We start from the raw sequence: 20,957 nt of genomic DNA on the forward strand, positions 1-20,957 counted from the left end.
CTGCTGTCTCCACTCTGAGACTGTCCTCATTCACAGGTCTGGGGCCTGGCCTCGGAGGCCTTAGCTGGAACTGTCAACCAGAGCACCTCCCTGTGGCCTCTCTAGAATAGCTTGTGCTTGCCACAGCATTGCCCCTGGGTCCCAAGGTGGTGGTACCCCAGGGAGTGAATGTTCCCAGAGACCAAGGCAGGAGCTGCAAGTCTCCTGACCTGGGCCAGGAAGTCACACAGCATCGCTTCTACTATACTGGTTACAAGAATGCCTCTAAGGTCAGGTTCAAGGGGAAGGAGATCATACTTCATCTCCTGATGGGTGAATGGCAAGGTCACATTCAGAAGAGTATGTGGGGTGGGAGATATAGTTGCAGCCACCTTTGGAAACTATAACCTGTCACATCCTTCAGCTTAGGGTGGAGATGGGGGGGATGCCTCCAGACTCACAGGATGTACAGATTATCGTTAATCTCACGTTCTGTGCCCTTGAGTACTGACAGCGCTCGGGCCTGCTCACGTCCGGCCTTCACGGGAAGGCACGTTGGGGAGCACAGCTCCCCGTCTGCTCCCTAGCACCTGGGAGGCTCGCACCCAATGTGGGATTTCACCCCTTGATGTGCATCCACCCCAGGACTCTTCCTGCCTGCACCGCGAGCTGTAGTTTGGACTGCACCCCCTCTCAGGTGGCCTTTACATAATACAGTCTTAACTTATCAAAAAAGACATCCTGGGGGGTGGTGAGGAGCACAGAGAAAATAACCCTTGCCTTTGGAAGTCATGGCCATGGAGCAGAAAGACAGATTCCTGCTTTTCTGGTTACTTTCTAAGTCAGGAGCCCACGATGGAATCTACTTCCACTGGCAATAGGTCAGATTTTTTGAGACTGTCCATCTTCTCCCGGGTCTCCACGGGTGCTCTGCTGGGATGTTGGGAGAGGCTGTATGAAGGAATGCTTGCCAGATCCATGTACCCCAGGACGTAGGAGAGGGGGGACTTCCCCTCGAGAGTCTATGAAGATCAGATAGGCTAATACTGCCATTGTGTATGCATTTCTCTGAAATATCTGGAAGTCGATACAAAATGCAGTAATATTTCCTTTTAAATCATTATGTAATGTTCCATAATGTAGAGACTCTGTAGTTTACTCCAGCAGTTTATTTCCAGTCTGGTTGCATCTGTCTGCTACTAACAACCGTGCAGTAAATGAATGCCTGCCTAAAGGCTTTGGCTTCTGGTTGAAGAGACACGGCTATGTTGAGCAGAGGCTTTTTTTTTTTTTAAACCCACTTGTTTCCACTTCCCTTTGTCTCTACGTTGCCCTGAGAAGAGGTCTTTGAACATAGAAAAGCTTTGGGGTTCCCCACTTCCTGGATGTTTGGCCCCTCTTATCAATACCCACCTCAGTTTAGTTCACTTCTGTCTTGAGCCTGAAGCCTCGATCTGGGTTCAGTCTGGACCTGCCTGGGTCGAGTGCCACTAGCAGCCTGGATGTGGAGAGGACCCTGCCTCCTGCCAGCCTTGTAACAAAGAAGCTCATGAAGGCAAAAGGACGTCAAGGAGCCCTGAGGTGTGACCTCTCACTTGACCAATGAGGCATAAATCTTCCCTCTGTCTCTGAGAGACTTACAAAACTCCTTTATGATTCTGCTTGAAATAGTCTTCTCTCCCCTCCCTTCCTGATTGTCAGGCCTTCACTGGATTCCCGCAAAGAGCTTTGATTCGGTGCAAACTCTCTGCAGCCCTGTGGCCCTGCAGAGACGCACTGTGCTCGGTGCTCCTCTGTGTCCTCCCAGAATACCGGGCAGAAGAGACCGCCGGGCCTCTGGACTCCTCTGCGAGCTTTCTCAGTTTGCTTCCTGTGGGTTGCTTTAATCACACGGCCGCGGGCTTTGCTTTTGCTCATATCAGGGCAGTCAGTGCCTTCACTTCACTTTAACTCAGAACCTCTCCCAGAGCTACTGCCATGTTTCCACCAGCAGAGAATTGGTGCAGCTCCATCTAAGGCCCCTGGCATTGCCAGACATTGATGGGGCCTCTCGAATGCCCAAGGCATGGTGCTTAATGCTGGGAATTCAAAGGGGAAAGAGACTCATGAAACTGTGCCCACAGGATGGTGGTAAAAACAGCCCTAAGATTCACAGAATGTTCCAGGTTTTGGGGAGCACAGAGCTTGCCCCTGGGAAGGTAGGTAAAGGCTTCATTCAGAGGGGAGGACATTTGAGCTGGGTCCTAAAGGATGAGCTCAAGTTCACAACAGATGGAGAGGAGTCAAGGCCACTGACATGTAAAAGAGCCCAATAAGGTTAGTAAGATGGGGGGGCCAACAGGTAAATTAATGCAGTAGCAGGCTGGACTAAAAGGCGAGGTTGAGGCAAGACTGTGAAGGGCCTCGAGTCCATTCACTCACTCGATAGATTTTCTAACCAGCATTGTCCAGTAGAAATATAATGTGGGCTACATCTGTATTTTAAAAGTTTTAGCAGTCATATTAACAATGGCAGAAAAGTAGAAAGAAATAAGTACAATTAATTTAATAATGCATTTCATTTAACCTAATATATTCTAAGTATTATTTCAACATGTAATCAGTATTAAATTATTGAGATATTTTTACATTCTTTTTAAACTATGTCTTCAAAATTTGGTACTTAAGTATATCTTAATTAAGTTGCTAAATTATCATGAGAAATACTAACACTGGATTTATGTTTCATAAAATTTACGGTTGAAACAATAGATTTCACATACTCAAGTTGTTCCAACATATATATGAATTTTCTAATAACTGGGTTAAATGCTAGTTTTAAAAGTTAGACTAATTTTAATTCCATAGAATCAAAACTTCCATTCCTCAGTCATACTGGCCCCCTTTCAAGCATTCAGAAGCCACCTTTGGCTGCTGTTATTGGATCACACAAAGTTCTAGAACAACCTAGAAAATTTGCCCTACATATGCAGATAATGGAAGGGACCATTTTAAACAGGGAAATGACTAGTTACTTAAGTTTTAAGAAAGTGACTTTGAGAAAGGATAGATTTTTCATTTCTGTAAGAAGATATGGTTGTCAAATTTCAACTCCAGACAGAATTGAGAAGAGGAGGAGAAAGAAGGATAGTACCTTGTAACATTTCAACTAGACAAACGGCTTATGTTTTGGGAAGTCCTATGCACAGAGAAGCTGTAAACACGTAGATTATAATCCATCCTTGGATTGTTGCTAACACTTGACCTTAACTCTCCCTAAAGTAAAGGGATGCATGGTCCTTCTTTTTATGGCCTCGTGAGTGAGGAGGAGGAGGTGGCCTGACCAGGTTTGTAAAATGGTGACTCCCCCGGAGCAGTCTTCACACAACCTTGAGTCTGAAAAATGCAGCTAACGGTTGTCCCCAGTGGTGCCCAGGTGCTGCATGTTCAGGACACTGGCCTTGGCCGAGCCCCCGCTGCTGTCCTCTGGCGGTGAAGGACCCCGTGGTGTGAGGCTCTGCTTTCACAGAGGACGAGATTAGAAGAGGAAGGAGGTGCTCGCTGACTGACCATAAACCACTCTGTGATAGGCTGTGTTTGTCCCAGAAGCCCCATGGTGCCAGTACATCAAATGCGAAACTAAAAATCAAGCAATCTTTTGAACAATGTGGGGCAATTCAGGAAAAACACAACTGGATCTTGAAAGGTTTTCTTAGGCTCCGCGGAGGAAGAAGTGCCAATCAGCCACAGAGTTAGGCAGCATAGAGCTTTATTGGGGTTTGCAGACCCAGGTGAGGTTCTCTGGTCCACAAAGTGGGGGCTGAAGAAGCCGCGCCCAAGCAGGGAATGTGGCAGCGTTTTATTTTTGTTGGCTCTTTGTGGGAGCTGGGGATTGGTCCCCTTTGAACAAAGCGGCAACATATCATTGGTGGTTCTTCTCGGGCTCAGGTTGCTATGCGATAAAGCCCGCCCTTTCAGCTCCCTGGTTTGCCGTCTGCCATCTTTTCCGGGATGTAGTTCAGCCACCATTTTGTCCTACCCCGCCCATCCTGACAGATCTGGACAGCGTTTGAACCAGCCAGCTGTTTTATGGTTTCGAATTCATAGAACTAAAGAGGAAGAAAGGCAAATCACGCACCTCCCCAAGCGGTGTGACTGCTTCCCTAACGCAGCAGTGCATTCCCACCGCTGACCTCCCTGCTCCACAAGTCAGGTGAAAACTCAGACATAGAACCCTGTTTCCTGTTCATTTGCTATTAGCTATTTTCTTTTTGTAAATCTTTTTAAAAGATTTTATTTCTTTTTAGAGGGCAAAGGAGGGAGACAGAGAGTGAGAGAAACATCAATGTGTGGTTGCCTTTCATGTGCCCCCTACTGGGGACTTGGCCCACACCCCAGGCATGTGCCCTGACTGGGAATCAAACCAGGACCCTTAGCACTCAGTCCACTGAGCCACACCATCCAGGGCTAAATCCTTTTGTATACCAGTCAGAACATTGCTTAGTGGAGGATTTTATATTAAGTCTCAGACCAAAAGCCACTTACCTAGTTTTCAGTTAAATGCATGAAAACCTCCTACATTCTGACTCTGATCATTCAGAACTGGAGATCTTTTGGGAAAAGAACATCATGAAACTTACTTTTCCTGTTCATAGAAAAAGAAGGTTGCTATAAATTAATGCGAGCATTGATTATGGAGCAAAAACTTACTGTTGCAACCTTATTTTCAAGTTTTAAGTCCTCTTCACACAAAACAACTAATATGCTAATGACACAGCATGTCTGTCTGTGCCCTGAGGATGCCCAACACGAGCACCTGGTTAGCTGGCTTAAATCGGCTGGCGTGGTAGCAGTGAGAATGGTTCCTGTGATTTAGAAAGCACTCAGTAAGTTGGGGCTACACAGTTACACATGAAAATAGAAAAGCTACATAATGTTCTCAAATATCCCCACGTGGGAATCAGGTGAACAGGGAGAACTGACACAGGTTCAGGAAATGTCCAGGTAACTTGTGAGAACCGAGGGAGAAACTTGGTGCTTGGATGGAAGGCTTTGGCCCCGCCAGGTCAGCTGGGTGCTCTTTTGCTTCATAAAAACCTGATCCATAGCTTTCCCAGCACACACACAGCGCATGCACAAAAACCCTCTCTCTATATATATATATTTTAAGTTGCCTCACTGCCTCTAGAGTTTTATTCTCAAAGCTGTGCTTCTTGGGACTGACATTCCCAGATAGCTTCACAGATTTCCCACTCACTGAAGTCAAAGGCTGCTTTTTCCATCTAGAAAGTCTGATTATTTGATTTTCATCTTTAAATTTCCTCACATCCTTGTGCTCTGCAGAGGCTCACATCACAGTATGTGGCTGAGTGACAATGAGCAGCTTTTTCTTTATTTAATTCAATAAATAACCCCCATATGTAAGCCACAAAGCAAAATGAGTTGTATGGTTTGGGATGGAAATAGACACGGGAAATTGTCCAGCTAAAGCCCTCGGAGCCTCCCAGCCCTCAGAAAATACCAGGCTTTGCCCTTCGGGCGCTTGTGCTGATTATGATTAGCCCTTTTTTTCTGGTCCAAGTTGCTCAGTATCATTAGAAAGAATCCCATCTCCTTCCATCAAGTCCGGACTGTGGGTCAGGAAATGGGCTCCAGGAGGGAGGGAGGGAGCAGGAAGGGAGCTAGTGAACCAGGACGGTAGTCAAGTGATGGCAGAAGTGATTTTTTTAAAGGTAAATCAATGAGTACGAAGCACTTCGGCTTCAGTGGTGGTAAAGTTCATTATTTTAAAGGATAGTTATGATTACTTTCCCCAGGAAGCCCTCCCTGCCTTCCTAAGACTTTGTAAGGTGCTTCTTTACAGCCCCCGAGTTTAAGAGCTTGTGTCCTCCTGCAGTGATTCCGCTAACTGTTCGTCTCCCCTCTAGAGCCAGGAGTGCCTGCAAGCTGGACTGTGGTGTCTTACTCAGCTCAGTGTCTCAGTGTCACAGGTGGGCACAGGTAACCAGGTTCTTGGTGACCGAGACAAAGAACTAAACTGAACACCCAGATCTGATAGCAGAGAACATGGGGGCAGGGCAACTCCAAGCAGAGATTGACCTCATGGGCTGGAGGGACTCTATTCTTACAGGATGGATCCTTCCTGGCTAGTTTTGGCAGGCTTTTACTGTGCACGTTCAAGTGGTTGTGTAACTTTAAACCTACTGCACCTGTGGTCTCCCGTGGTTTTCCCAGATTGGCCTCCAGGGAAGGGGGTCCCACATTGTTACCTAGTTGACCCCCCCCTTCTCCTGGGTCCCCCTGTACTAGGTTCGCCTTTCCCTTTGCCAGAGAATTATAGCTCTCCATGTTAGAGGTTGGTGAAAAGGAAAGGAATTATTTATTCAAGTTATACAGACTTAAGGCTAATGACTTAAGGTCCTCATCAAAATCCCAAAGTCCCTTAAAACACCCACAAACACACACACAGTCCTTCTTTCCCCCTTTGTCCAGTCCAAGGCACTGTATCTCAGGAAAAGAAATAGAAAGACACGTGGTGATTCTTTGCTAAAGCTGAGTGTGGTTCTCTGCTAAAGCTGCGTGATGATTCTTCTCACAGCTGCAGCGGGGGGTGGGGTCCCCCCACGCTGGCCAAAGCCGTGTGGTTCTCTCTGCTAAAGCTACATGGTGATTCTCTCTCACACGGCTGTGGGAGTCCCCATTCTGGCCAAAAGCACATGGTTCTCCCTCCAACGGCTGCGAGGTCTGTGTTTAAGTCCCCACACCAATCTTCCTCTGCAGCCCCATTTCCGACTCCTCCCACAATCGGCTACACCTGCCAGGCCTCCTGTATCCTCCCATATCCTCCCAGCTTTACTGGGCTGCCATAGTGAATCTGGGCAGGTGTGGCCCCCTGGCGTGGAGCCAATCAACTCCAAGCTCTCACACAGGTGCTGTAACAGGGGCTGGGGGGTTGCCTTCCACTTACATCTTGGGTGGAAGTCACTCCCTTCTCCTTGACTCAAAGCATGGCCACTGCTACTTAACATATCTATGAGACCAGTTAAAGGTTATAGATATGTTAAATGACCATTCTAGAGGTTAGCTGCAAAACTGTTGCTATGCAAAACAACTCAATGGCCCTGTTCCATGTATCCCATCCCCCCAGCTCAGACTTGTGGTGGTGAGGACAACCCATATTTTTAATATTTCCTGGACATCCTGAGTTCTGGACCTCATTACAAAGCCTCCTTTTGGGAGCCCCTGGCCACACCCTCCTACATCAGCACATAATGCTTTGTTCACTCCCGGGAAACGTTTGCTGTCTGAAAGAAAAAGGAGGGCGAGGCAAAGCAGTCGGCAGGGTGCTGTGAGGGGAAAAACATGGCAACGGCAAGAGCCGCCCCCCAGACGGAGACCCCCAAGCCAGGGAGACAAGTTGCAGGTGTCCATCTCTGGGTCTCCAGTAAGGAGCAAGTTAGACACATTTATGGGGGGTAGGCGTGCTTACGTGGTTTTCAGTTTCAGTTTTGATCTCTTCTTTATTGTGAGCGATATCATCCATACAGCAACGCCTACAAGAAATACACTTCAGGGAGCAGTAAATGAACACGTGTCATCGCCACGCGGGTCAGGAAAGGGGGCTCCCAGAAACCCCCCACCCCCACAACCCACGTCACCAATCACATCGTCTGCTCTCGTCCCCAAAAGTGACCCCAGTTCTAACTTTTCTGACCATCATTGCCTTGCTTTCTATGATTTTACCACCCAGGTATGGATCCCTGACTGACGTAACTTAGCTTTGCTGGTCTTCCAACTTCCTGTTAATTTGTACAGCGGGCTTTGCGGCCAGACTTGCCCCTGTCCCTCAGATTGGGATCGGCCCACGTTGCGGAATGCAGCCCTACCTGGCTTTTCATTGCCGTAGCATCCCATTATATGACTGTGTCACAACTTCACTTAAACGATAGAGCATTTCACTTAGAAACAGATATATGTAGGGCGTCTCCACCTGGTTTCCTCGGGCACCGTAACTGGTCCAGAACTGAACTGCTCCTCTGTTCCCCTTGAAACTTGCTGCGTCTCCCGGATTCCCTCCCCTTCAGAGGAGCCGCCTGGTGCCCGAGCCAGGAACGCGGTGTCCCTGATTCTTGCTCCTTCAGTTCCTCTTGGTATTCAGGCACCGTTTCCGGAGGCCTTCTTCCACGTCTCCAGCTGTCTTCTCCCCCTCCCGCCGCCCTCAGTAAGGCAGGAGCGTATTTAGCCACCTGTTGCCAATGGACGTTTGCAGGCCTTCCAGTTTGGGGCTATTACCAACAGTAAACACTGATGTATTTATTTTCTGGGAAATTCAAATGTGTTTTGTTTTTAAATTTTAGTCTACCACCGAAATCAGTGAATCCCTAGCGTTGTGAAATCAAAACTAGTCTTCCCAAAGAAGGTAGACGAGAGTTGAAGAACGTGTTTCTCCAAGTGGGTCCAAGATGACTCACATCAATGTCATTAGAGCAGGGCTGTCCCACCTTGTGGTGTCTCTGGGCCACACTGGAAGAATTGTCTTGGGTCACACATGAAATACACTGCAACACGTAATCACAAAAATAATCTCATGGTTCACTTAAACTTACGATTTTGTGTTAAGCCACATTCATAGCCATCCTGCGTTGCCTGGGGCCTGTGGGCCGTGGGTTAGACCCCGGATCTAGAAAACTTGTTGAGTAGGCAGTTCAGAAGGCCCAGCCCGAACCTGCCAAATGAGAGCCTCTGGAGATGAAGCCCGAAAGAGCTGTATTACACAAGCTCCTACCCACGCCTCCCTTCCCATGAGTCTTATATGGATCACTAAGCCTCTGCTTGCTGCGGATGTTGCCTGTGGTGGGACAAATCTCAGTGGCTGGCCTGTTAGGGAATTCTAGGTGAGGAAGGGAAGTAGTGCCCTCATGCCCAGGAAATCAGCTCTCTCCCTACTTCCTCTGTCGCTGGCTCCTTGCACTGGTGTATGAACAATCCCCAGGTGGACTCCGTCCTCAGCACGCCTGCAAGTTGCGGCCCCAGCCTTTGCTTTACAACCCTCACCCCCTCATCTGCGCCGCAGCCCGCAACCTCGACCCCAGTTTCTTCCTATGCTGCTCCAAATGCTCCAGAACACTCAACCAATCTCATTCCCACTACTTCCAGTCTTTCCATGACTCTTCACGGTGCTCTATAACCTCAACAGGGCACTTAATTTTTGTTGTTGTTTTAAACAGACTTCATTTTTGAGTTTTAAGTTCACAGCAAAACTGAGCAGAGTTCTCATACACCCAACCCCGAACACACACAACCTCCTCCACTACCAACACCCCACACGAGTGATGCATTTATTACAATCTATGAACCTACATCCATGTATCATAATCACAGAAAGTCCTGTTTCTGCGGGTCTTGGCAAACGTATGGCACGTATCCACCATCATACAAACCGAGTAGTTTCACTACCACACAAACCCTGTGTCCCACCTAGTCATTCCTCTCCCCACGACCCAATCTTTTTACTGTCTCCACAGTCTTCCCTTTTCCAGAATGTCACACAGTATGTAGCCTTTTCAGATTAGCTCCTTTCACTTAGTAATACACATTTTGTTTCCTCATCTTTTCATGGCTTGATAGCTCATTTGAGTACTAAATAACATTATGTTGTCTGGTTGTTTATCCAACTAATGCGCGGTGTCTTTGGTTGCTTCCAAGTGTTAGCAATTATGAGTAAAGCTCATGAACATTGCTGCGCAGGTTTTGGTGTGGACATACTTTCAACTCCTTTGGGTAAATACCGAGGAGTGCAATTGCTGGACACATGGTAAGAAACTTAATTTTTTAAGAAACTGACAAACTGCCTTCCAAGTGACTGTATATCACTTTGCATTCGTATGAGACAAGAGTGAGTGTTCCTGGGCTGGTGTAGCTCAGTGGCTTGAGCACGGGCCTGTGAAGCAAAGGATTGCAGTTCAATGCCCAGTCAGGGCACATACCTGGGTTGCAGGCCAGTTCCCAGTGGGGGACACACAAGAGGCAACCACACATTGATATTTCTCTCCCTCTCTCCTTCCCTTCCCCTCTCTCTGAAAAAATAAATAAAATATTTTTTTTTTAAAAGAGTGAGTGTTCCTGTTTCTCCACATCCTTGACGGCTTGGGTGTTGTTGTCTGGATTTTGGCCATTCTATTGGGTTTATAGTAGTAGCTCGTCATTTTAATTTAGGCACATAGTTTTTGCACTGCTCACTTTTTTGGTTTTAGTGTCTTATTAAAATTTTGCACAGCAAGTTATAAACAGGTCAGTTTTTATTATTAAAAAGGGTCTTATTTACAATCGTTTCTTAAGACTTTTTTTTTCCTCTTAAATATAGATCAATGCAGAGGGGACACCAGAGGAAGTCTTTCTTCGACTCTGCACAGCTGTTGACTCTATTTTCTGAAGACAAAGTGCATGTATGTTAAGGAGAGTGGAGACAGAAGAATATTAGAAGGCTCATACCTTAACAGTATGTTTCAGGTTAAACCTTTCGCGTCCCCCTGAAATCCTGACACTGCTGTTTGCTTCCCAGCTTAACCTGTCTGAGGCGTCTGGAAACCATGCATGGTGCATCCGGTATCACCCCGCCTCTTCCCAACTCAGACCGCGGTCTGTAGTCACTGCACGCACTTTCCCATCATGCAGGCAGCATCCCAGAGCTAAGGTAGAATGAGGCCAGCAGTGCAGCGCGTCTGCCAGTGGTGCCCTCAGGACTTTAGCTAGATGGTCTGATCATCTGGTTCTCCTCTCATCAAACAGGCAGTTAGCGTCCATAACTTCGTTATCTTCCTTCCTCTCCCCAAGGTCTGTATGCTCTTGCCTGATGAAGGCCCTTCATATTGGGGGCGGTAGGGAAGAAACAGGCCAGGGTATCTTTCTCTGGTAACTGTTTCCTCAAATCTTATCTACTAAGTAGCTCAGAGCCAGAGATTAGGTTGACAGTAAGAGTTACTGGTTAGAAATCTGATTCAATTTGAAAATTCTTTAAAAAAACAAAAGTGAAACTGTATAGCTTTTCCAAGACAGCTAAACCCAGACTAGTCACCAATTATTTCTCTACCCGCTTTTATGAAACTAGCTACTTGGAATATTGTCATAATGGCTAAAAGAACAAACTGTGGAGAAAATTGTCTGACCTGTTTTGTACCTGGTGGTGCATTTGGCAATTATACATCAATACAAATGACCAAACGTAATTTAAAAGCCTGAGGTGGTTTATTATTGCATTCACTGGACTAATGTCAACTTAAAGAGCTTTGATTTTAAATGATCACCTATTTACTTAACAGTTGCCCAGACAAATACAGTAACAGTAATAAAAGTGATGTGGGTGGGGGGAGCATGTCAGTACACAATGTTTAACAGATCCTGATGCTATTATTTGTTTCCCATGGGCCTTTTGCAGGGGTTTGCAAACCTTATCAAACCCAAATGTGTAATTGTTTCCTCGCATCAAACCAGTGAAGTTTGGGTTCTCTTCTGTGCTATCAGTTGCCAAAATCAGAGTTTCTTATGTATCTACTGGAATAACTGCATCTTCCTCTAGTCAGTCACGAGAGACCATAGTTTCTGTTTGCATGATTTTTTTTTCTTCAGTGGTTGTGCAGATAAGAATCCATTTCTGGGACAAAACTGTATTTTTAAAGTCATCTTTTCTCTTGCAATAAGTATGTACAAATAAAGTAAATGGAACACATGAAAACTCTTTTTCTATTTATTTGTAACTCACATCATTCCGGAAAGCATTTGAAGCTTTATTCCAAACAATTAGAAGCAAACACAGTAATATTTGAGATTTACGATATGCTCATATGGTTTTAATTCTGGCCATAGATCAGTTTTGAGCTATTACAGAGAGAACTCTCAGTATATTCATGACACATGGTAATTTTCGTTATTTCCTTTTTTTCGAGCAGTCACTTGTAAACAGAAATGTCAGTGTTTGCTAAAGAAGAAATAAATTTCTTTGGTTACAATTATGCCTCTACCAACAAAAGGGGGCATGTTCCTACCATTCACACAGCTGTCAAATACTTTATTACTACCCCAAGTTGTCACATACTTTATAGGGGAGCACAAGGAGTATCTGAGCAAATTAGAAAAAGACAGTTACAGGATGAAAATGATCAGTTGTACCAGAAAACACAAGACGACTTGACTCTTTATAGGGATTATTAACATTCTTTGAACAAATACCACATATTGGCAAACACAGTCCATGCTCACCATCGCTTTGACAGCTTGGGTAAGTGAAATGAGATATCAGGGCAGCAAACTGTAGTTAGCTGCCCTCTTGAAAAAATATCAGCAGGGGTAAATGGCTTTGCCCCTGGACAGTATCTAGAGGTGCAAATCAAGTCTCCTATACTACTGCTAAAGCACATTACTGATCTGAATGGCTTGAAATGACATCACAACTTTAAAGTCATAGGATTTTAAAGCAGGAAGGGACCTTAGAGGTCTCTGCCTATTAAGTAGGAGAGCTTGTGTGTACGTAAGTAGAAGACGTCAGAACACGGTCCAAACTCCTTCACAATGGTCTACTTTCAAGGCCTCACCCGATCTGGTCCTGTACCTCCCCACCCCATCAATCACCATTCTCCTCTTGCTCGTCTGGCTAAATCTACAGCAGCCCACTTAATATTGCCTGAGCAGGCCAAGCTCTTTACTGGTCAGGGCCCTTGTCATCCTCCTGCCTGTCTCTCCAGATACCTGCAAGGCCAATCCATTCGGGTCGCAGCTTAAACTGACCCTCGTCATTGAGGCGCTTTTTCACTATTCCTTCTAAAATGACAGAATGGCCCTCATTCTTCCACCACTTTTCTTCAAGCATTATTTTTCTTCATTAGCATTTACCTCTGCCTAAAACTACCTAATTTTTATTGTTGGTTTTCTGAATTAGACTAATAAACTCCACAATAGCAAGACTTTGTATGCTCAGTCCCACACAGAATTATTGAAAGCTAACATTTAACCCTTGAAACTTTAGTTTTCTCAACTATACAGTAGAGATGATAAGAGTAAGCAACCTTACAGAGGTGTTAGGAGAATTAACTTAATAATACATGTAAATTATTAACTAGTTCCTAGTGTTCAATAAAGGGTTGTTCTTGTCAAAATTTACTGAGTGCCCCACTCCCGCACTTGGCACTAGGATCCCAAATTTCCACTCTAGTACCCTTTCTATTACCTCAGTCTAAAACCATGGCTGAGAATGAAGGTGCATGGCCTAACTAGGGTCCCAGTGAGAACCCAAATCTCAGCCACCAAGGTCAACACATCCATAGACAGGGGGCCCACAGACACGTGGGGATCTCTCTTACCTTCCTAGAGAAAAACATGTAACTCTCCAAAACATTGGTTATACTACCAAAAATGTTTACTGAGAATCTAAGAACCAGGTCCTAAGAATAGATATGGATGGTCTCTGTCCTCATAGAGCTAAATGTGACACCACTCTCAAAAAGAGTGGTTAATAAGCTACAAGAACTGTGGGTAAAAAAAAAAAAAGGAATTATTTCTTTTTCTGGGAACTAAACGGAAGCACATTTTTCATCCAGGTAAGAAATAAAAACAAATACTTTGCAGCCTAAATGGGACAATGCCTCTATAAACTTGAGAAAAAACCTGCTTGTTTATCTGGACACTTCTAATCCTGAACAGTGCACCTAGAACAATAGCCTTCCAACTTTGCTATCCACAGTGAAAAATAGTTTATATAGCATGACTAAAAAAGCCATTTCACAAAACATTTACCTTTGCTACATGTGATGTAATACTTCCTCTATTTTTTTTAAATGTTCTTCACACCTTGGAAAATTGTGTTAAAAAAACAACGCATATTAGGTCAAGTGAGAGGCACCAAACATACATGGGAACAAATTCTACCTGAGGCAGGAGACACAAGTCTTAGTCCCAACTTGCTTAAAGCCTCATGGTCACATGTTCGCTGCTATATTAAGATATGCAATTATATGCATGTGTCTGTCTATGTCATCATCACTGCAGACCATTTCAGTGCTTCTCCCTCATCCAGATACGCTTCTCCATTTTGTACTATAAACCTAGGCATGTGCTCAGGTTTATATTCTAGAACTACACTGCACCAGGAAGAATGAATGCAAGTCAACCCCTGCCCCCTCCAGCTCCGCCACCTTCCTGATGCCTGACACCAAGGTAAATAGGGGAACAAGGCAGACGCTGACTCTGGGGCAATCTGTCTAGGTTAAAATCCAAGCGTCACCAATCTGCTAACTCTATGACCTTGGGCAGGTTATGTAATGTCTCTGGCTAGATTTCCCCATATGAAAACAGAATAAATGAACCTGCCTCATAAGGTTGTCAGAATTAAATCCGTTACTATGTGCTTGCTTGACACACGGTGAGCACTGTATCAATGTTTGCTGTTATTATTAAGTACACATCACACCAATCAAAACCTCCTCTGCCTAAACCTTAAAGCTGTGGTTTTAGATGTCATTAAAAGTTCCTTCAGTTCTTACCAAATAACTTGAGCACATTATTTCAGAAAATACTATATCTGACCTACTGAATACTACTTAGTAAGCAATGCTTTAACAAGTAGGTCTCTGTTGTCCCTTCACAGCTAATACTTTGCAGGAGATGGAAGGCCTAGTAGTGGACGAGACAGCCCTGCCGCCTCCTGCAGTCCTCCAATTAAAACAACACATCACCTACCACTACTGCCCTGTAGGGCCTTTTACAGCTATAAGGACAATTTGCTTGGAGCTGAAAAACTGCAAAACAAATACATCTTTGCTCAAGCAAAAAATAGTCCTTTGTTCCTCAAAATTTTCAAAATCTCTGCCCTTGAAAAATACATTTAAGTACATTTATTTTGTGTATTCTGATTACATAACTGTATCATTCATAGACCTTTTCCGAAGCATATTTCATACTTTGTGGGATTTTTGAATGGATCTGAAGGTTCTCCAACAGTAACTGGTATTGCTTTTATACAAACACGGAAGTTACAGAAGTTAGCATCAAGCGCTACTGCCTTGGTGCGAGCCGAAGGGAGGTCTTCTAGCATATTCACTTAACATTTAATATCAAAATACCCAGACTTCTAATGAATCCCCTTCTTCTTCCCCCAACTAATAATCCCAGGGTGAGAAGTTAAGCTCAAGTCCATTCTTTTCTTTCTGTTAAGAATATATTTTATCAACATGATCAGTAATCTTTAATATATTATGTTAAAAATCTCATATTTCTATATTTAAAATTATATTACTTTTCTGAATTAAAAGTATTCAGGGTACGATTTCAGTACCCTACAATGTGGTAAAGAGGACTGGTAAATAACGTTTTCTTAATTTAAAATTAGAAAAAAATGGGAGACTCAAAATTGGGTCAGTATAATACTTAATCAATATTTATATTGTCTTTTCTAATAGTCAATAATAATTTCCAGGGAATACAGTGATTCTCAAAAACCACATACTTATATTAAATACATGGGGGGGCTTATTTTCATAAAAAAAGAATGAGTAAAAATTCCAACCTGTTTAGTTTTCATATCTGAACACAACCACCTTTCTCCCTAACCACAGTATGTGTTCTTTTGTAACCTAGTTTAATGTAGTGATTCAGCACACACCGAGTGAAAACATTACCATCTTTTACAGAGCTTCTCAAGTCCACCCTCTTTTCTGTAAGAGTCCTTCCTCTTCTTAAAAGACAGACAGGTAAAGCAAACTCTTCAAAAAAATAATTCAGTTTTAACAGTAGTAAAAAAATCCAAAATCTAACCAAAGGAAGTCACAACAAGCATTCTACAATATAAACAGACAGTATCCACATAGTTTATTTCTCACAGTTCTCCTGACAAATGAACATCATTCAGGAACATACTGTATACAGATAAGAAGAAACATACAAAATGTTTTAAATGATGCACAACAAAATCCAGCAGTATAAAAGAATGCAAGTGAACTCTTGCTCACTGCGCAGACTAAATTTAATCACTTGTTTAAATAGTAATAAAAATACAATCTTTTATGGATCTTGTGCAGACTACAAAAGAGGGAAATTATTACCATATATATGATCTTTATATTAGGCAGTTTTCTTTGATGAGTTGCACTGACAACTCCAAATACAGAGGCAGAAGGCTGTGTATTTCAAAAGAATTAATGTGAATTAGAGACTTTACACAGTTACTACCACTGGCACTTTTCACCATAGTTTGTACACATCACATGATCATCTTATATAACATTACATTTAAAAATATTATCTGAGTGACCATTTTATAACATTCACACACCATGAGCTGGTTAAGGAAGCAATGGGACCGCCGCCTCCTGTAGTGCTTCACTGTTGGTAATAAGGACAGTTCACTGTGGTTAAAAGAAATTAGACATCAATGTGGTTAAGCAGCTCCAATTTACTAAAGGCCATCAAAGGCCACCACTGGGACAGTGAGTTTTTTTTTTAAGTGTATATTCTAGAAGCAAACACCTTCATTGGTTAAAACTTTGTCTAAAGAAGTCAGTTTCTGTGCTGAAAACTATTTTCACAAAACTGAAAGCTACTAAACTGTTTTATATAAATACTTTTGCCTTCTCATTATCATATTTATGACCAAGTTCTTCGAAACCTTTGGACTTTACTCACTTTTTAATGTGTGCTCTCATTTCCATCTCACCTATTTAAGCACCACCTAAAAGACTTTAAGGTGGTGGTGAGAAACTCACCAAGGAAACCCTTAGCTCACCAGGAATGTTCAGCTGCTGAACAGTGATCTAGAGCCACAACAGTGCAGAGCTGGACTTGACGAGAACACTCAGGAAGCTGTCATGCTGTGAGTGTCACTTCAGGGAAAGCAACGCATCTTTCCGAACTGTGCACAGAATTCACAATGATACCATTGCTGTATGTTGAAGAGGACTAGTATATGATGTTCTCTTCCATGTCATCTGTTTGCTGGAAAGTAGTTTGGGTCAAGGTAATTATAACTGGCGCCCTGGGACACACAGTAGTCTCTGTCTAAAAATGTCTCTGACCGATAAACAGGTTCCAGTTGGTGATCTTCTTTGTGAATATCTGTTTCATGCAGGCTACAAAGAAAAAAACACACACCAAACACATTATTACATGGCAGTGGATGCATTTTGGACTAAATATTACAAAATTTCCTCACAGCTCAACTGGTTTAAATCCATTAATCTATCAAAATCTCTAATGGAAAGTTAGTTATTTTCCATTATCACCCAAGAACAAAAAATTTCAACCTTTTCCATCTCATGGCACACACAAATTAATTACAATTCTGCAACACAACAAAACCTCTTTTTTGCCAATTTGACTGAAAAAAAAAAGTGTGATTTTGATTCATTCCCACTAGATGGCTATTATTATTTTTTTGGACAATCTAAAGGAAAAGAGGTCAGTGCCCCTGACTACATGTCAGATATTAGATGTCTTAAAAATTCTTGCAGCACACAGTTTGAAAACCACTACCTTAGAAAAACAAAGTTTTATCCACTAGATGTGATTTTCTAAGTGGCCTGGAAATCAAATTCACTAGCTGCTGAGATGCTCTTTACTTGTCAAAATTTAAGATCTAAAGTGTAGAAAACACTTACCAGTCTGAACAAGAATCACAGAAATCCAAAGACATTTCCGGAGGACAATCCTGACAGTGCCACCGAACACCCTGGATAGGTTCCACACCACAGTTATCACACTGTAAGAGATTCAGAGCGAAAGAGTATTAATCTATATTGTTCCAAAACCTATTTTTTCTTCTGGAAAACACACGAGATGCACATAGACACCCCCCCTCACCCCATGCACTAGACAACTGTCTAACACAAACATTGTTATATGTCAGATACAGTTTCTAGCAAACTAGCTCAAATTCCATCCATTTAAGATCAAGCTACAGGTGGATAAGAAGGGCATTATACAAAATAACTTTAATATGTCTTCAGTTTTAAAATTTTTAAGCAACTCGACTACAAACTTGGCATTTGATTGAGGTACTTGAAAAATACCTCACACTAGTGTACAATGACTGTAACTTGCGAACCCCTCAATACCTCTGGATAGTTCAAACTATCCAAATACGTTACAGAACTATTTAACAGAGATCGCACCTAACATAAACCTAAGTGAAGACAAAATTCCTCTCCAAAGTCTCCTTAGAACCAATGACCATCATGAGGAAAAGGAAGATACAGCTCTTTCTCAGTGAGGTGACACTGTGGTAGCCCTCGCTGTGTTCTATGCTATTTTGGAAATCAAAGTAAATCTCACTGCTAGTTTCTCTGATCATCAGGCCAACTAGAATGGTCGACAGACTGGCCAATAAGCCACGGCTGGGTCTTGCAGCAAAATTATGAGAAGTGAAAGGCGGGAGCTGCCAATTAAGAAAATCTCTAAAACAAAAGTAGGATCACTGACAGATCAAAGGGAAAAATCATTAAATTTATAGTCTGACTAATGGCCACACCAGAAAACCAGGGATAATTAGTTACATCATACATCAATATTTTTATGTACACCACTATCACCAAATCTTATAGATCATGGTCTCATTATTACTTCCTTCAATCTGATCAAGTACTGTCCATTCTAATGCCTAAAGTGGTCTCAAGTCTGTAAATCTCTATTTCCACAGCCAACTGGCAAATTCAAGAAGATCTCATTTTTTGTCTCTATTATCAAAAATGTCTCTAACCCAGTCTCCCTGCCTCCAGCCTTCTTTTCTTCCTATCCATTCTCCATATTAAGGACACAATGAATGATCTTTTCCTCCTTCACTTAATTTTTTTCAATTACATAAATTAACATACATGACTACGTTATTGTTAAAAAATTGAACACATAGGCCTGGCTGGTGTGGTTCAGTGGTTTGAGTTATGGCCTGTGAACCAAGAGGTTGCTAGTTCGATCCCTGGTCAGGGCACATGCCTGGGTTGTGGGCCAGGCCCCCAGTTTGGGGTGTGCTGTGAGAGGCAACTGATCAATGTATCTCTTGCACACTAATGTTTCTCTCCTTCCTTCTCCCTCCTTTCCCCTCCCTCTAAAAATAAATAAAATACTTTAAAAAACAATTTAATAACATAGTACTCAGAAATTAAGAGTTATCCACTCTAAACCAACTACCTTCCTTTAGGTTATCAATACAGAATGACCTTTCTGCAATGCAAATTTCACACTACTGTCTGCTGAAAATCCTTCAACAGCTCCTCCATGCTTTAGGACAGGGGTCCCCAACCTCTGGGGACCAGTACAGGTCCAGGCCTGGTAGGAAGCAGGCCGCACAGCAGGAGGGGATTCTGAATGTAATGCACTTGAATCACCCCAGACCAACCCTCCCCACTCCCCGTCTTTTTGAAAAATTACCTTCCACAAAATCAGTCCCTGCTGCCAAAATGTTGGGGACTGCTGCTTTAGGGCAGTTTAAACTCCTTAGTAAAATTTCCAAAGCACCTCAATAGCTCCTCACTATTCTCTAATATGCATTCTAGTTGTACTCAACTATTTTACTTATTTAACTTCTCTAAATCTTTAAGGTGAAAATAGACTAAGGACAGAAACCAAGTCTATCTTGTTTACTGCTGAATTTCTAGAATTAAACAAAGAACATTTCTAGAATTAAACAAAGAACCTGAAACGCAGTATTTCAAAATTTAGTGGAATGAATAAATGTATTTCTACTAGTCTCTGAAAAAAGTAGCAAAGATCAATGAATTTGAAAGGGGGAAAATTTTCTGAGTTAGGAACAATAGCAACAAAAGAAAAACAGCTCCATGGGTGCATGAATAAAGGTGTCACGCGCCGCGGGCATAGAGGCATTCAGCCCTAAAACAGAAAAGAAGCCTGCCGTTTGGGACAACATGGATGAACCTAGGGGGCATTATGCAAATTAAAACAAGCCAGACAGTGAAAGACAAATGCTACATGATCTCACTGATGGGTGAAATGTAAAAACATCAAATTCGGAGAAGAGGGTAGTACAGGGCTGGGAACAGGGGTAGGAAAACCGAGATGTTGGTTGAAGTGCACAAATGATAAGACAGTAAGTTCTGGAAACCTGATGTACAGCATGTGATGACAAAAAAAATGGTAACCATGTGAGGTGATTTTTTTTTAATACCTTAAATACATACAATTTTTATTTGTCAATTATCTCAAAAAAGGAGAAATAACTAGACAAAAACTCCTCATCTCACATTTTATCTCTAAGTATAGACACCCGTGTGCCTGTCTTTTAATAACTATAGCATGTTACTTTAAATAAATGAACAGGACAAGAGCTATATTTACATTTACCTGTATGCTTGGAAGTTGTGGCACTTAAAGCTCCAAAACTACTTTAAATATCTCTTATCATCCTTTCAAAAATTAAATAAGACTATAGTAAGTAGTATTTACCTTGAAGCCCAGGTGTTGTACAAATCCACTTTCAGCTTGCATCTGCTGAAGTTTCTGCTTCTTTAACTTTTTAAACTGTAATAGTTCCTTATATTCAGGTAAATTCCTATACATGACAGGAATACTTTCTTCATCCTATTGAGATAAGGAAAGACAAAACAAAAATGTCAGTTTGATAATTAAAATGAACTAAATATAAGAATAGTGATGTACAATATTTTCTATAAAGATTTTTCACTTTTAAGGAACCTCATCTTTTAGAAAATTAGAAGCACAGAAAATTAGTGTTGCTATTAGCAATTTTCAGACTTGTGCTTTTGGAGAGCTTCTTAATGCAAGAGTAATACTGGACTGTTGTATGCTACGTCAATAACGCAAGTATTATTGAGGAACACGACGATGATTCCCACCTCTGTCATACTCTAATGCAGACTCACTCTACCCAGACGCATCTGTGGCCACTTGAAAGCACCCTGATGCTTCCTCAGGTAAATAAGACTTTTTATTAATAACAAGCAAACCAATCTCTGCTTGCTTTCTGTTCTGTACTCCCAATGATCAAG

At 42.6% G+C, this 20,957-nt stretch overlaps 2 protein-coding genes across 7 annotated transcripts in view; one reads left to right on the forward strand and one right to left on the reverse strand.

The window, feature by feature from the left end:
• The window catches only part of AK5 (adenylate kinase 5), a 220,613-nt gene extending 208,939 nt beyond the window's left edge, over positions 1 to 11,674 (forward strand). For both annotated transcript variants that reach the window (XM_037148132.2, XM_053655593.1), the window contains exon 14: positions 10,322 to 11,674. In XM_037148132.2, the coding sequence (XP_037004027.2) occupies positions 10,322 to 10,390 (69 nt within the window). In that variant the 3' untranslated portion in view covers positions 10,391 to 11,674. The remainder of the gene's footprint in view (positions 1 to 10,321) is intronic.
• Positions 11,675 to 15,790: 4,116 nt separating this feature from the next.
• The window catches only part of ZZZ3 (zinc finger ZZ-type containing 3), a 100,189-nt gene continuing 95,022 nt past the window's right edge, over positions 15,791 to 20,957 (reverse strand). For all 5 annotated transcript variants that reach the window (XM_053655590.1, XM_053655591.1, XM_053655589.1 and 2 more), the window contains 3 exons: positions 20,395 to 20,529; positions 17,598 to 17,698; positions 15,791 to 17,069 (listed from right to left, as the gene is read on the reverse strand). In XM_053655590.1, the coding sequence (XP_053511565.1) occupies positions 16,925 to 17,069; positions 17,598 to 17,698; positions 20,395 to 20,529 (381 nt within the window). In that variant the 3' untranslated portion in view covers positions 15,791 to 16,924. The remainder of the gene's footprint in view (positions 17,070 to 17,597; positions 17,699 to 20,394; positions 20,530 to 20,957) is intronic.

Source organism: Artibeus jamaicensis, unplaced genomic scaffold, assembly GCF_021234435.1.
Source record: "Artibeus jamaicensis isolate MK-2021 breed Jamaican fruit bat unplaced genomic scaffold, CSHL_Jam_final scaffold_1019, whole genome shotgun sequence".
In the NCBI taxonomy this organism is placed as follows: domain Eukaryota; kingdom Metazoa; phylum Chordata; class Mammalia; order Chiroptera; family Phyllostomidae; genus Artibeus; species Artibeus jamaicensis.